Source organism: Barbatula barbatula (assembly GCF_947034865.1).
Source record: "Barbatula barbatula genome assembly, chromosome: 19".
In the NCBI taxonomy this organism is placed as follows: domain Eukaryota; kingdom Metazoa; phylum Chordata; class Actinopteri; order Cypriniformes; family Nemacheilidae; genus Barbatula; species Barbatula barbatula.
This window is the reverse complement of record NC_136782.1, coordinates 5,291,298-5,307,984: the sequence shown is the minus strand read 5'-3', so window position 1 is coordinate 5,307,984 and position 16,687 is coordinate 5,291,298. Positions and strand designations below refer to the sequence as shown.

General features: G+C 39.7%; 2 protein-coding genes across 2 annotated transcripts in view; one reads left to right on the top strand and one right to left on the bottom strand.

The window, feature by feature from the left end:
- Nucleotides 1-28: 28 nt before the first annotated feature.
- slc25a15a (solute carrier family 25 member 15a) lies at nucleotides 29-4,657 on the bottom strand. The gene is made up of 7 exons (XM_079482291.1): nucleotides 4,508-4,657; nucleotides 3,881-3,963; nucleotides 2,894-3,152; nucleotides 2,413-2,553; nucleotides 2,154-2,329; nucleotides 1,912-2,070; nucleotides 29-1,771 (listed from the first exon to the last, which is right to left on the bottom strand). Exons 2-7 carry the CDS (start codon nucleotides 3,933-3,935, stop codon nucleotides 1,650-1,652), a joined length of 912 nt encoding a protein of 303 aa, XP_079338417.1. The 5' UTR covers nucleotides 3,936-3,963; nucleotides 4,508-4,657; the 3' UTR covers nucleotides 29-1,649.
- A 1,082-nt stretch (nucleotides 4,658-5,739) lies between these two features.
- Nucleotides 5,740-16,687, top strand: part of foxo1a (forkhead box O1 a) — a 31,582-nt gene continuing 20,634 nt past the window's right edge. Inside the window, exon 1 of the mRNA XM_079482290.1 lies at nucleotides 5,740-6,576. Coding sequence (XP_079338416.1) covers nucleotides 6,025-6,576 — 552 coding nt within the window. The 5' untranslated portion in view covers nucleotides 5,740-6,024. The remainder of the gene's footprint in view (nucleotides 6,577-16,687) is intronic.

Genomic DNA, 16,687 nt, shown 5'->3' with positions numbered 1-16,687 from the left:
TGGGTGTCACAATGAGCAGGGAAGGGATCCACATGCAGTATGTGATTTAATTAAACAACGTAATACAAGATAAAGCAAAACGGCTCAAACGCAATCCACGAAAACCATCAAATAACAGGGACACTGAAACAACAACTGACAAAAGAATACACAGGGGTTATAACAAGCAGACAAGAAACACCTTGGTAGACAGTCACAAAGAACCAATAGAAAACAGAACTACAAAGGACTACAAAATATGACACGACAGGAAGTAACATAAAAGTCAACAATACACAGGAAAAACACAGACTGGATCATGCCAGCGGAAAAGCACATACGTACAATTGTGTGTAACTAAATGGTATGCAAGAAGTAAGCATTGATGCCTATAGATTCACATTGTGATCATTAAAGACCACACACATTTTAATACAACGCTTCCTCACAGTTCAGGAGGTTACTTAACTTTATTTGGTTTGTAGATAGCAGTACACATACAGCAGTTCATATACAATACATCACAAAAGCATCACATAATGTATTTAAAATAATTCTTGAATCTGTTTGATCTACATACATGCATTATGAATCTGCGAACCGAAGGCAACAATTTTAGTTCATTGAACAGTGGATGAGTAACATCTGAAAGGACGGGCTGACCGTTTTTGATCATTCTATCTCCATAGATCTGAGTAACGCTTCTCAGTTCAATCCTCACCTTTCTATATAGTACTACGCCTACTCCTGTTTCTGATTTTAAGGCCACCGACATACAACGGAGAAACTCAAGATGGATTCAATAAAATATTGCCAAAAAAGACACATCTAGGCAGGCAGACAGCCATTATTCATTTCTAAGGTTTACTACATTTGAATAGGTTTAATTCATGACTACAATGAAACATCGATCATTCGATTCAATCATTGAATAACTTAAAAGGGGATTTATTTATTTAATTCATTAAAAAGGCATCATCTATAGTGCATGGAGCTGCCGTTCATGTATTCGACAGTAGACCAATCCATGAACAAATACTTATTTCCACAATATAAGACACTTATTCTAATTTCAAAGACTAACGGATAGCTTGCGACGTTGGAAGCAGCACAAGTGTCATTTCTGTCTGAACACCCATGTGGTATTGAAAAGAATGTGAAAGATCACATAAAAGATTATTCAGTCTTAAAGTTAGTTGGGTGTACACTGAGACCTTTTTAAAAAAGTCAACTAGGCAACAATTCATGGACGACTTTGAATCCCTAAGTGACTGAATGTCATATGCAGCCCAGAGCCCTCTGCCGTAGAGACACGCTTTGTTTTAACAACATGAAACCGCATGAATGCAAAACACTAACTGTCACACCACATAACCTGTTCTTTTATCAAACTCGTGCAAATTCACAGACTTGCCTGTTATAGCATGATATTATCCCTCTACTGTATTAAATACTGGGGTATTTTTACTCTATCTCTCAATGGCCTCCAGACGAACTGTCTAGACAAAATGTCAAAAGAGTGTCACAGGGACATCAAGTCCTGTACACATGCTGAACCAGCAGCTTTATACCAAAATCACACGTGCCCTCTTTAAAAAAACAAACATCTCAATAGAAAATTGGCGAGTCGCCCAAGATGCTTCAATGGGATTTAACTCCAAAAAACAAGGTCAACGATCAAACTGTTGCATCATCATCTTGCGACTCAGTTCATAGGCCAGAAAGAGGGCACCATTGGCAGGAAATGTTCGGATCATTGTAGGGGTCAGACCAGAATACAGAGTCGCCACACCTGAAAACAAGAGGGCACAATGTGATATGATGCTCTTAAAAGAAAACCCTTAAGCCCCATCTTATTAAAAATGGTTTAAAGATGATGTGAGTAGCTTATTCAATTAAAGATTTAGTCATAGGAAAGTACTAGGGTCTCACCCTCGTTTCGTAATATCCCCATGAACGTCTTGATGAAACCCTCTTGTCTCCCCGCTAAAGAAAGGACCTGGATGCGAGACTTCACGCAGTCTATGGGGTAGACCACCAACCACAGACAGGCACCACCAAACCCCCCACTGAACATCAATGGCAAAATCCCTATCAGAAGACATAAACTGAGATTAAATTGGCATGTTTTTAAAAAAAAAGAATCTGTAAGTAGTTTTATGTGGAAATATTACCTATCTGCTCTTTATCTCTGCCCATGTGGTGAGCAAACATAGAGCGACTGAGTTCATATCCTCCAAAGAAACAGAAGTATCCAGGGATTTCACGGACTACAGTGGTGGTGAGACCCTGATAGAAACCCAAGGGTCCGTTTGTCCGCAGCACGTTTCTCACGACAGACCACACTGTACTGAGAGAATACGGTGCAATATTTTCAAAACATTGAAAACAAAAATGTATTTATTTATATAGACATGCTGCTTCCAAACTGACTTTTTCTGTCCACTGGCGATCTTGCCGGACGCCTCCATTTCATGCATGGCCTGCAGTCGACATTTGACCAGCTCAGTGGGACATAAAGCCAGAGAGGAGAAGATAGATGCAACGGAACCCGAGCAGGCCTTCTGAACATCACTGAAACACACGGCGGTGACATCATCATCCACACTGTCATCCTCGATCCAACCACTGGTCATGTGATGTAAGTACTGTATATACTGTATATATCAAAGTCATTAGAGGGATGACATACTGTAAGGCCACATTGACTTTAAGCAAGCTTTGTTGTGGTGTCAAGATAACCGCTTGTGTTGATTTGCATCACACGTGCATTAAGTTGACAGGAGAAACATAAGTACTGCTGTATAACTGCTGTTACTTAAGGGCTATTGGATGGGCGTGTCGATGTTGAACATTTCAACACAGATTTCATGATCAGCTGACGACGAAATCAAAATGTGATGGTGTAACTCACCTGAGTTCTGTGCCTCTGTCAATTCCAGATACAAAGCGGACCACATTCTGACAGAAGCCGTAGCTCATGAAGAGCACAGCGTTTTCTGCAATGTTGGCGATGAGGGCGGGCGTGGTGCCCTGATAGAGCCCTCGTAATCCAACCTGTTTGTAGTTGGAGACGAAGCAGTGCATGAATCCTCTGTACATGCCAGGGAAGGTCTGCATCTTCACTTTAGCTGTGTCGAAGGGCTGCCCACTTAAAACACAGGCAGTCCCACCTTAAAATGAGCAGAAATTATTGAAATTCTCGCCTCAGGTTGTTCCAAACCTGTACACAGTAAAATCTTTTTTTTTTGCTGCGTATAAATTGTATTTGTTCTACTTAACACAAAGGAAGATATTTGAAAGAATGTTAGTAACCAAACAGATCTCATCCCCCAGAATTTCAGTTTTGGGTGAACTGTCACTTATTTATATTTTCCATGTTTTAGAAAAATAGCACAATGGGAGCTGTGAGAATTGCAACAAACAAGATAAGAAATAATACATTAAAATTAAACCAGCTTCTTGAGGTTTCACCCTGAGATCCTTTTTAAAGAATCTTGTAGTTCCAATGTATTCTCTGTTCTTATTTACTGCTCTTTTTTCATCATTCAGTCAAAGTAATCTATTTCAAGAACATTTTTGTTCAATACATTTTTGTTATAATAGTTTATAACATAATAGTTTACTACATTTATTTACAAATAAACCAAATGTAATTATTAGTGAATGACTTGATATACAGTATACGGATCCGGTAGTCGTTGAAATGTCAGTTGCTGACATTCTTCCACTTATCTTTGTGTTCAACAGAACATGTATACAGTTTGAACTTAGTTTTATTCATTCTTGACACACTTTTTGGGTGGACTATCCCCTTAAGCAAAAGCTGGCTGTTCAAAAAACTGTCCTGCCTGGACAACACAAAAATATATATATTATATGAATAATGAAAGACTGTTACCACATGCTCCAGCTGACAGGTCTATGATGGCTTCGGTGATGGGATGTGGGGTCATTGTTAGGTCGACTATATTGCATCAGTTGCTGCAAAGTGTAGAATTAAGTTTTAATCATCCACCATTTTACATGTTTACCCTCACATTTGCAAAGCCAGCTAGCAGGGAATGTTCTCAGAACTTTGGCTAACATTCCCTAAAAATGTATTAATGCTTTAAAGGAAACTTTTAAATCGAATGTTTAAATAATTTAAGTTAATGTTCTTGCAATGTGCTGTATTTACAAAGCTAGAACATTTTATGTGCAACATTTGAAGGATGTTTTGTGGATGTTGTTGATGTAGAAGATTATATAATAATCTCAATAAAACATTGCCACAATCGTTCAAGATATCAAAGGTAGAACGTTTTTTACAGCAACATTAAAGAAACATTCTAAGCACATCGTTTAGGTTTGAGTTGATGTAGCAGATCTCATTTTGGAACCAAACTCCAAACTCAAGTAACCACATGAAATTCCCCACTCTGAGAAATCGAGCTACCAACCTGCACACGTTAACATAAGATCAACATTTTACTACAATGTCACGTTATGTTCTACATGATAACATAAAAGTAGCCAATACACTCACCGAGCTTTAACCGTTAACTTTGCATTGCATTTACATAAATCCAGATAAATTAAAGCCTCCTGTTAAAAGACGTGTTCAGCCTAAACACTTCCTCGATTACTACTAGTGTTATTATTAAACACGTACTGAAGGGTGTGTCTTGTGCACTGTGGGGATGTTCCTGGAAAACATGCTTTACCCTTGAAACAAGAGAAGATTAACTAACACGTTGCGCTCATTTCCTCATCGGTTGACCTAAAGGTTGTGAAACAAGTATTACAGTAGGCCTACATCAGAGATTGTCAGTTGTCAATGACGCTTTTAACCACTAGATGGCAGAATAGTCTCGAATATTGTACCAGTGTTCAAAGCAGCAACACGGTGGATTGTAAATTGCAATATTCTACAGTAGAGAAGTTTTGTTGCCTATATAAAAAAACAACGATTTAACCTCAAATAAACGTTCATCCACATTTGTATGTATCTTATTTTTAATAAGCTTACAAAATGAATCACTTATCAGATACCAATAAATTGTCAACACAAACGGAAAAGTGCAATGCATCAATAAGCAAATCTTTTACTTATTTCTATTAAATATATAAACAACGAATCATTTGTACTGTTAATGTAGCAAATCCACGTTTTTACATAATAATTCATAAGGGTTGTTTTACTACAAATAACACGTTTGAACCATTACGTCATAAACTCAATTCAGGGTTAGAAATACAAACATCAATCCGATTTTAAAACTATCAATAATGCATTACAGACCTAAAAACAACATACACGTGAATTCAACTAATATTTATGAATGTACAGCATTGACAAATCGACAGCAGATATAACAACATACACTATGGTAGGCTAACTCGACAAAAGCTCTTATGGATGTTGTCTCAAGTAACATTATCGTGTTATTGATCAAAATGCCTTTTTCAGATGTTTGATATCTTTGATCAGTGAAAGCACAGGCTCTGATCTCTCTCTTTACGCATACAGGAGGTTTAAAACGCGCTTATTATCGTGAAACAATATCGTGCACATATTGTTCGGATGTTGGTCCTCGCGTGTGTATTTTCACAACATCGCCGAAAGTTTGTTTACTAGTTTTCAGCGGACGAAAATACGGCTTGTTTCGCTTTCGATCCCTGGCCTGCGATTGGCTGCCGGCGCCCGTCAATAACGCGCGGGGGCGGTGTCCGGTGACATATGATAGTGAGTTCCAGTAAGCGCGCTGGAGTTTTGGTACACAGACGCTCAACAAGCGACAGCAGCGGCAGGACTATCGCGCACTGCTGGACTAGACTGGATTACAAAACTTCACAACAACACAAATCCGACGCCATTCTGTCTACTTTAGTTCGGACGCGCGCTTATCAAAAGTCGTTTCCAATGTAACCAAGTCAGCTTTAAAGTAAAGCTGTTTCCTTTCTGTGTGTTTTTATTCGCGTTTGCGTAATTTGCGCATGACTCATACTTTCTTTTGCCAATCTTATGTGACATTTTAAGACACGCACAGTATTGCTGGTACCATGGCCGAGGCAGCCCAAAACCAGATGGTCGACATCGACCCGGACTTCGAGCCGCTCTCCCGGCCGCGCTCGTGCACTTGGCCGCTGCCGCGACCGGAGTTCCCCAACCCCGCGGCCGCCGACTCCAACACATCCTCCCCGGCTCAGTCCGTCAAGCAGGAGCCCTCCGGCAACGCGGACTTCATCAATAACCTCAGTCTGCTGGAAGAGAACGAGGACTACCCCGATCAGTGCGCCGATTTCCAGTGCCAGGAGAACTGCATCCACCGGCAGCAGCAGCACCAGCACCAGCAGCAGCAGCAGATCCCGAGTCAGCAGCAACAGGTGCCCGTGCTCTCCTCTCCGGTGGCCGCCGCAGCCGCCGCGCAACGCAAGAGCAGCTCGTCCCGACGCAACGCCTGGGGGAATATGTCATACGCGGACCTGATCACCAAAGCCATCGAGAGCTCCCCAGAAAAACGCCTCACCTTGTCACAGATCTACGACTGGATGGTGAAGAGCGTGCCTTATTTTAAGGACAAGGGGGATAGTAACAGCTCTGCTGGATGGAAGGTATTTCTTTTGAATATTTGCTTTCCGTACACACGCGCGCCGGTCTTTGTGACTCGCGTCGCGTACCGTTACGTGAGCGCCGAGTCCATTGAGACGCGCTCGGGAGTCTGAGGGAGCTTATAGATGCATGTCTCACTTTCTCAACATGTGGGTTTTGGATATTGATTTCTGTTTACCCAATTACGCGTTTTAAAGGTGATTATTGCGCATCCTTCACTTATTGTTTTAGGATTGTCATGGGATTGTCAATAGTCTCTATTCATTGTGCAGGACAGATGATTGCCTCTCATTAAATGCAGCACATGGTGAGGTGGTGCAGTCAATGGGTCAAGTGCTGTGGCATGTCATATGACAGGTCACGAGTAATATGGGTTATGAGTTGCCTGCTGATAGGGAAGATCTTTCCACATTTCCAGGTATAAGGCAAATGCACAGACAAAACCAGATCTAGACTCAAGATCGATTGCTTTCCCAAAGAGAAACACCCCCTCTTGACCGAAGGAAATCCAGAGATGGAAATGCATTCGAATAGAGAAAATGCAGAATTCCGTCGTTCATTTCCGAACACTCGACAGTAATTTTTTTCCAAAAAAGGAAATTCTAAATATCATTCTAAAGTGTTATATGAATGTTCAATGTCTATCCGTCATAATTCCATTCATAGGTTTGTTTTTCAGGAAAAGTTAAACATTTTGGAGATGCGTGTGGTGCGGAATTGACACACATTTTATCTTTAAACAGTGTGGTTAGTGATAAGTATGATGCGGCTGAGGTACACTTTCGGTACACTGGAAGTACACTTTGGTGTAGATCCAGACCAAGGCCACATAAACACCACCGATCACATGATCATGAATCCAACTCTCGTGAAAGGCATGCTATAAGGTGTATCCCAGCAAAACAATTCACGTGACACAGAAACATCATCACGTCACTTTACTACCGGTATTCCTGAACCAGCCTGGCAACCGGAGCAACAAGAAAACAATCCCTTTCACGTCCATGGAAACCTCCGCGTTAGGTGGGCCCAAAGTTGTGTTGTTGGGTGTAGCGCCTCAACGCGCCGCACACTATTAATATCTGTGGGATTAACTCTCAATACCCATCCGATGTTTGCCAAGTATGTAAGCGTGGCAGTCTACACATGCAAGGAAGGATCCGCTCCACCCTTTGGTTTATTGTCTGGGTCTTTGTGCCAGCATTCCTCAATTGTCATGCTATCGTGTGAATCCGTTGGTGAGGCGTATGCGTTGAATCGCCAAACGGAAAGAGTGTTTAAAAGAGTGTGTTTTACTGTTCTCTTGTTTGATGACACAGTACAGAGAGTCATTTAGGACAGTTTTCCCGCTGTTATCTGATAAAGCTGTTGTCGGATCAGTGCGTTATTGGTTTACCCAGCATGTTGCTTATAAACTAATGTGATCTGTTGAATCTGATTGTACGCTTGGAACTTTTGGCTTACGCGAAGACAACGTGTTAGCGAACCCCAGGAAGTGTTTTAATTTAATTCTGATGTCATGAATGATGTGGTGTGCTGGTAATGCTTGCCATAAGGAGTCTTCTCGCACGTAAAGTTCATTGTGGGTTTGAATCCCAGGCAACACAAGAACTGATAAAACGTATACTTTGAATGTATAACCAGCCTTGACCTTAACCGTGACGTCTTCCAATGTGGAACATCACAGGCATGTGAGGTGAGATGCGAGGTCAGCTACGTCATATCACCTGTGGCCTTTTTGTTATTAGGCAAATAGCTGATCTCTAAATGTGCTGAAGACATGCGTTGACGTGTTTGGAATTGCATTTTCTGCATATGCTGTAAATGACTCAGCGACTTGTTTGGTTTCACTGCTTTGTGTTGACTTGGTTTTGGAAGGGCGTGAGGTGGCATAGTGGCATAGTGAATCGGTGATTTGGCCCTGGTGCCCACACTTAACTCTTCTTTTGTGTTGACCTTACTAAACACGCAAGATGTGTGTGGATGAGAGTGTGAGCAGCTGACATGTCAAGCAATGACAACAATGCTTTTTCTTCTTAGTCGGTGTACATTTATGCGTATACATGGAATAAGTGGACTTGTATTAGTCAAAAGGCGTTTGCTTCTTTAAAAAATGAAATGGTGACCCACTATTGCACTTTAATGACCCAAATTTCACCCAAAGTTTAATTCTGTCATGAATTACTCACTCTTTAGTTGTTCAATTTCTTCGTTTGGTTGAACACAGAAAAATATATTTGGATGAATGCTTCCAAACAGTTCTTGGACCCCATTGACTACCATAGCAGAAAAAAGACAATTGTAGTCAAAAGTGACACAAGAAGAGTTATTTGTGCTCAACAGAACAAAAAAAAATAAAGTTTTTCCAACAATGGTTGATAATGGGGTCCAAGAACTGTTTGGTTGTAAGCATTCTTCCAAATATCTCTTTGCGTTTATCAGAACAAAGGAATTTATAGATTTGGACACCTCGAAGGCGAGTAAATGATGACAGAATTATTTTTTTTGGGGTGAACTAGGGATAGATTCGTCATTTAATTATCCTCATGTCATTTCATGTATGACTTTCTTCTGCAGAACACAAAAGAGTTTTGGGTCACAAGAGTCACATACAGAGTTTGAATGACATGAGGGTAAATAAATGATGACAGCATTTTCATTCGTGTCTGAACTATCCCTTTAAACTGCACATTTCCCTTAGCATTTTAATTGTAAAAGTTATTAAGTTGAAATCAAAAGAAAAACCTGAAATCATAATAATGAAACATGACTAAATGTGTCTTGCTGTTCTGCACAGTCAGCTCGCTTTGGCAAGATGTGGGAGGCCCGTGTCTCTCCCTATTCTCTCCTGAATCTTGGTATTCTCTCAGAGAAAAAAAAGACAGGGAAAGCGAGAAATCCATCAACGCTGCTCGCACGTTCTGATCGTGACAAAAGAATTGAATCTTTGACAGACCCCGTCACCCCCCGCTCAACCCTCAGCGCTGAATCATCTGGCTGAATTGTCAGTGTGTGTGATTTGCTACAGTCTGGGCTTGGGTCCAGAGGATAAAGTAACTCTTCTTGTCAGAGTATCTTTCGGCGCTTAATGTCACACATCCAAAGGGTAAATTCTTGAAGCCAGGTTACCGTACTCGGGGCGGCCTTTATACTCTTCCCACAATCCACTGAATACTGCTGTCAGCTACTCTTCCTCCGTAGGTGGAATTGATGGACCGTACGTTTATCAGACACGCTGAAACACTGACCGAGGGTTAGTTAAACCATCACATTAGTTGTGTAGTGAAGGGGAAATATTTCAAAGGAAACAAAGTGAATAACAGACGCTAAATACACATTCTTCAGTGACAGGTTGTGATAAATCTGTATGCTTTGGACAATATTGTCTAGCTTTTCAATAATGTAAGACAGATTATTTGGAAAAGAATGCCTTAAAACGTTTCGCTAGTCTTCTGATATTGGATTGTTGTCAGCGTGTTTCAGCCAGTTTTTATGTCTCATCAAAGAACATACAGAAGTGACAAATGGTGCTAATTTGCTTTTAGTTTCCCCTCAGGCTCAATTGAACCATTACAATATGAGATGCATGGTACAAACTGGACAAAACACAACTTTCAAGATATTTATAGGGCCAAATTATTTGCCACGTCAAGGAATATATTATTTATTCAAATATACAGAATAAAACATAAAATAAAAAAGCTTACAGGAAATAAATCATAAATTGACATCAATAGAATATTTGATTAATATTTGTTGATCCTCTCTTGTCGTAATATTTTGTCATTCTCCTCAGCTTTGTGTTTATAAACGTTGCACATGTATAGTGTGTAACTTTTGGAAATTCTTCCTAAACTCTTCTCATAGCGGAGCATCAGTTTATAGACGGTTTCAACAGACGCACGCATCTGGCTCGAAGTTAACTTGGGTTTGGTTATAATATATATATTTTTAATATGTATATATAAAATAACAATAATAAATACAAATATTTTCAATAAAATGTTTTAAATGTATATTTGAATAAAAAGCTAAAATATCAAGTAAAGTTGGACTTTTCAATGGGACTTATGTACTTTAACATATTTTTAGCTGATTTGAGTTTTGTTTATTTATATCATTTTGTTATTTGCAAAATGATTAGCAAATTGTTTACAAATGTTACAAGCCAGATTTGAACTTCCATTGGCCACATGAGCATTTGTCATTGCATGCATCAACAACAAGGCCATGACTCCAACCAACGTTAGTTTAATTTCGTTCTCAGCCCATGTCTCTATTCGGGATCTGAAGAAAACAGAAGCTTGTGTAGTGTGTTATGAAGTCTTTTGTAATGCTCTTTTGGTCTTCGGCACTTCTGTCACAAATACAGATGTTGCAACCCATATTTGAACCCGGTGCACCCACATGAGCATCACTGCTCAACTTCTCACGAGCATTAACCTCCAGACCACGACTGCAACCTAGATCACCCACGTTTCAATTTACGATTTGACCAAACCAGAAGTTAAAAGGCTCTTGTATCGTGGTGCGAAGTCTTGTAATGCGCCTTTAGTGGTGTGATAAACTTGTTGCATGCGCGGGGTCTGAAAGGTCATACGTGATATGAGGTCTCTGAGTGTTTCTAAACAAACACGCCTAGACAGTTCGTTTTGATCCGTGCACTGTTGTTCTCCTGTCTGTTTCTGCTATATCTATGAAACATACGTCACTCCAGCAGTGTAAATATTTGATGCAGGTTGCTGTCACCAATCACTAGAGCGGTCTTTGATGTCCACAATCGATTTTGCTGTCCTGTGGTACATCACACTTTGCTCCTGTGATAACCCCTCCTCCAATCACATGACACTTTTTGAAATCTCTTTCAAAACAACGACATACAGTACGACCAGGTCTAACTTTATTGGTCATCTTATAGACAGTTTAGTTCAGTGTTATTGTATGATGTTCCTCCAGATGTTAGATGGACACTTGAAATAAGTGTTAATAAGATGACTGCTATTGCCTACTATCTTTAATCTGTAAAGGAGTAGTTTAAAGGAGCACCCCCAAAAATTCTCAAATTTTAATGGATTACGTTTATGATAACTATCATGAAAACTATTAATCATTTGAGTTTATTAAGCAGTACTGAAATGTAAACATAAACAAACTGAATTATTTGCTCGTTTTAAATATGGCGGCACATCTATAACTTGAAGCATTTTAATATAAAATTGATCAGACGGAAAGTGACATACATTTGGGATGGCAAGCACATGTTAAGCGCATTTTTGGTTGAACTGTTGTCGACACATATTCGACACATAGTTATGCGGGGAAACCCTAAGTGTCTTTGGCTTTCTTGTTACGATGTGATAATGCGTTGAAGCGGCTGTTGTTTAACATACAGCACAAATGAGTCACGTTTATTTTATTGTATGATCAAGTATTTTCCTAGTCTTTAATAAGCAAACAAAAATCACAATAAATTGTAATATTAACTCGCAATAGTTATATTATCGCAATACTCTATAATCGCAATATATATTGAATCGGCACACAAGTATCGGGACAGTATTGAATTAGCAAATTAGTGTATCGTAACAACCCTAAGAAACAGCTCATTCTAAGGTAATACACCTGTGAAGACATAGCTATGTATATTATATTGCATTTCTATCAACATATCATCCGAAAAATTACTCACTGAATCTTTAAATATGCTAATTAGTGCATCAAGAACAACAATTCCCACCCCTGTAAACAATTGTTACTAAAAATCAGTTACGACAAGCTCATGTTTTCATAACGTTTTATGCAATCGTACAATTCACTGCTCTTGTTCATAGTAGTAAACAAGGCCATGATGCTGTTTACATCTGCAAACAAAAGCGGTCAATACCTTGAAGAGCAGCGAACATCTTTAAAAGTGCCATTAGGATCCCAAGAAACAGATATTTGGTGATTCCTGTCAAAAAACTGTGTCTTGCCCATGAATCTCCCGCTGGGACGGTGTTATCGGCCCTTGTACTTCATTATGAAGGATACTTGCATTCGTCCAAATCTCTCACCTCCTCTTCTTCCTCACCCTTTCCCTTGTCTTGAATCCTGGCAACAGCCTTTCTTCCGGCACTCGGCGGTGCTCACGCACTTCACCGAAAACGAGCCCGTCGTCTTCAGAGCACTTCTCAGTCATTCCCTCAGGCCGTGGCTTCGTTCTTTCACTGGAGTTCAGATAAGGCAACGCTCATTAGCCGTTGCATAATGAAGCGTTTACTGGAATCCGAGAGCTTCGGGCCAAAGTCTGGTGCCACTTGTTAGTCAGCAAAACTCCCGCGGTGGAGCGTCAGTTAGACGGGGGGCACCTCTGTCTCTCTCACGCACCAATGTGACCTGCATTACAGAAGCCAGACCCGAAACACTGATGTATGAGCGCTGGTGGATTTGCAGTTTGGGGGCACATTCCATAACAAGCAGCTTTCTCTTAGAGCTTTAAACTTCTCTGAAACCTTCTCTCCCGCCGGTTAGATTCAAATATCATTCAATCTACAGTCTATTATGGTGAATGTATGACAGGCTGAATCACTATTCCTGGCATGCGAGTCTTAGCCGTTTTTGAAAACAGATGTATGCAAGAGCAAGCGTGCATGGAGGTGTCGTGTGTGAAGAAGCCGTGGTGTTCGCTTGGGCTTTCTGAAGGAGTGCACTGTTTGAAAGCCTACGCACTGCTTTGGTTAACTAAGACAACATTGCAACATTGGCTTAACCAGGCCTCTCTGTTGGACCAAGCAATGACAGACCAAAAATATCCAGCTGACAATAAATATGTAATTAAAAATGAAATACTTATTAACAAATACTCACTTAATACTTATATTATCTATTAAATAATGATCTGTCAATATAATCACATAAAAATGTAAAAATGATGCATGCAATGAACTATGTATGACATTATCTGCCCAACCTGAATATACGATTGGGCCTCCAGTCGAGCCAGCCTAGTACCGGGCTTGAAGTAAATAAGAAGTATGTTGTAACTTTATCAGAAATAAGTCAAAACTATGTGATATTTTTAGCATGTTTAAAGTTGCCTTTCACCTACAAATAAGAGTATTGTTTTTTTGGAATTTTATGAAACAGCTTTTTGTTGTCTCACCCTGATGCTTTTTAGGTATTTCAGTATTAAACATGTTCACATATTCTGGGCTTTTATTGGGTGTTTCTCTATGTTTTTTTTTATCTTTAACATATATTTGAAAACTTTAAAACATTTGTAATGGAAGAAATTGAATAGGATAGGAAGATACAATTTTAAAGGATGACTTCAAATCACGCATTTAACTGAAATCAAACTTTGGTAAACTCAATACTCAATGGTACTCAATGGTAAATTTCAGTTTATTTATTACGGTGTGAATTTTTGTGTTCGCTTTGAAGATTGCCATAAATGTGTCTTATGCTGTCCAAAGAAATCACACTCAAACAATGTATCATCATTACGGCATTTCTTCTCAATTCCCTCTAAATTTTCATGCTGTGCTGCAACATCAGACTTTTTTGTGCAATAAAAATGGTTACTGGTCAACCAGTAATAACCCGTCTCAACATCTATTAACAGTTGTTCTTATTTTGTTTATCAACAATGAGCTTAGGGGTGTATTTTGAGCCATGTTACATAGCGATCCAAGTTCCCTCACCTCTGATGTAAGAGTTCACTGGTGTAAAGCCCGTCCAAGTAGGACAGGACCCGCAAATGTTTGTGAAAGTGAATATCACTGGAAGAGCTGGGGATATTTTCGGGCTTGACAGATTCAGTGGGGGTTAGCATGTCTATCCCCGGCCCGCCTGCACCCATCTGCCTATCCGGACAGGGTGAAGTAACCAGCCTCGCTGTAGTCCTAACGTGCCAAAACCTTGCCAGGCCGCTGGCTGCAACCCAGAGAAAGAACATCGCATCCTCATGATGCAGTTTAGCAGAGCTGGGAATTGCATTAGTGAACAGGCCACAAAGCTGCATGCTGGCAGGGATGCAACATGTTGCCTCAGCACCCCTTCAAAAATATAATATTTATATATAAAGAGTATATAAGTCATATACATGTAAGCGACATTTTCTTACCAGATTTATGGTTTTACCATATACTGTATGATATACTTTATATAATAATATATGTAGGTCCATATTTAGATAAAATATTTCAGTGTGACTCAAAGTCAGATGCAAATTTCCCCCCAGCCACTTTTTCTCCAGTATCCAACATGTTTGCGTGACTTCCATCACACAGATTCTCCTATTGGCCAGAGATCTGCAGAAACTGGCACAACAAAATCCAGCGCATGGTATGTGCACCAACTATATTGTTTTTCCTCTTCTACACGAGATTAAAAGCCCGTCTGATGGTGAGGACAGACATACTGGACCATTTAAAACCAAATAGTCATGAGAGTGAGTCACAGTGAGTCATTAAGAGTTGTTTGGTATGGCAGTAGGTGAGAGCGGCACTAATGTAAGATGGATGCTTGGGTTGAGCATGTGGTGGAGGTTAACTATAACCCAACACTGTCCTTAAAGGGGTCAGTTAGTGGAAAGGGGGATTTTGCTTTGGAAATGACAAAGTTTGATACTATCTGGACATATTTTAGCATCCTGAGGTGCAAATCTCCCCAGTTTACTTATAGTAGATCATTTATTAACAATAAGCAAAGATAGATGGGTCATTTAGGAATCTGCTTAATGACGTCACAGCCATGAACGCAATAACATATGACTGGATTCTGCGGTCTCAAAAAGCTTCACAGATTTTCTAAGAATATTAATGCACATCATTCATTGAATTACCACACATTCTGCCTTCTGTGTGTTTCTCTATTAAATAATCTGATTATGGTTTCAGCATTCAATCAGAGTGAACTCTCGGCTTAGTTTAAAGATGTGTTTGTGTTTGAAATATGCAACTTTTGCAGATTCAGCATGGGCCCATGTATTGCCTTCTGTGTTTACATATTAAAGGCACAAAATGTAAATTTTAGATTCGCTTTGACAACAATGTGAAAAAGCATGGATTGATGTAAATTGTCGTCTTTATCTCCACTGCCAATGGAGATCAATCTTGTTTATGGGAAATCATGTTCATGGATGAAGTAATGAAATCAAGTTTATTAACCGTCTCATTATTAACCTCGATCAGCTTATGATTGTAATAGTTTGTTCACACCAAGAGCAAATTGAACTATTTGCGTGAGTACATTACATACACATGCGAATGCGAATAGACATGAATATGCCGCTTGAGTTGAATTGACGTGCTTTAAGTGAATATAGCTGGTCCTTTGGTAACAAGCAATATTCATTTCATTTGTGGCATCTTCACAAGTTAGAAAAAATTCAACTCGAGTGGCATATTCGCGTAATGAGCGTATTGAGTACTATTGAGTACTACGGTGTGAACTGTCCAGATGTGCGACATTCCCTGTCGAGTAATATTTTTATTTGCGCAAATGATACTTAAACAAATAATCCCGCGAGTTATATACTGTAGATAGAGGAACACAATGCCTCACGTTTGGTGTGAACACACAGTTACAACTTGCGGGTACTGCCTTCTAAAGTCTCACACGATACTTCGATGGCACACTTTGATGGCATGTGGTCGAAATCACCTATGATTTTTATGGCAATAAAAGCGGAAACTTGACATACTGTTACACCGATACCTGGTGTGTAAAATTGTGAATTTCTCTGGATTGAAACACTGTTGGAAACATTGAGACAACAGAAGTGCATGTTGTGCTAGTGGTTTTAGGTATTGCAATGGAAAATCTTGCATATTGTGCCTTTAAAAGCAATTCAGTTCTGCCAAGTATTTCTGATTTCGCATGCAAAAGAGTCAAAAGACAATCCACTTACACACAGAAGGTGCATTAAAGAGAAGCAGTTTTTGAATCAATAATATGTTTGTCCCTGCGTGCATTCTGACACGCTTTAATGTGGGTAGGTCGGCATTACAGAAATGCAATTTGTTTATACTGTAGGTGCGAAAAGCTTATGATGAAAAGCAAAGTGTTGTTTAGTTTTTAAGCTGTTCTCCTTCAACCAAACCGTCACGTCACATTTCCTGCTCGAGAGAA

Coding starts and splice junctions, on each gene's coding strand:
- slc25a15a (XM_079482291.1), bottom strand. CDS start 3,935: ATGACCCCACATCCCATCACCGAAGCCATCATAGACCTGTCAGCTGGA. Junction 2,330..2,412: donor ATCGCCAGTGGACAGAAAAA/GTCAGTTTGGAA, acceptor GTATTCTCTCAG/TACAGTGTGGTCTGTCGTGA. Junction 1,772..1,911: donor GGGGATATTACGAAACGAGG/GTGAGACCCTAG, acceptor TCTTGTTTTCAG/GTGTGGCGACTCTGTATTCT.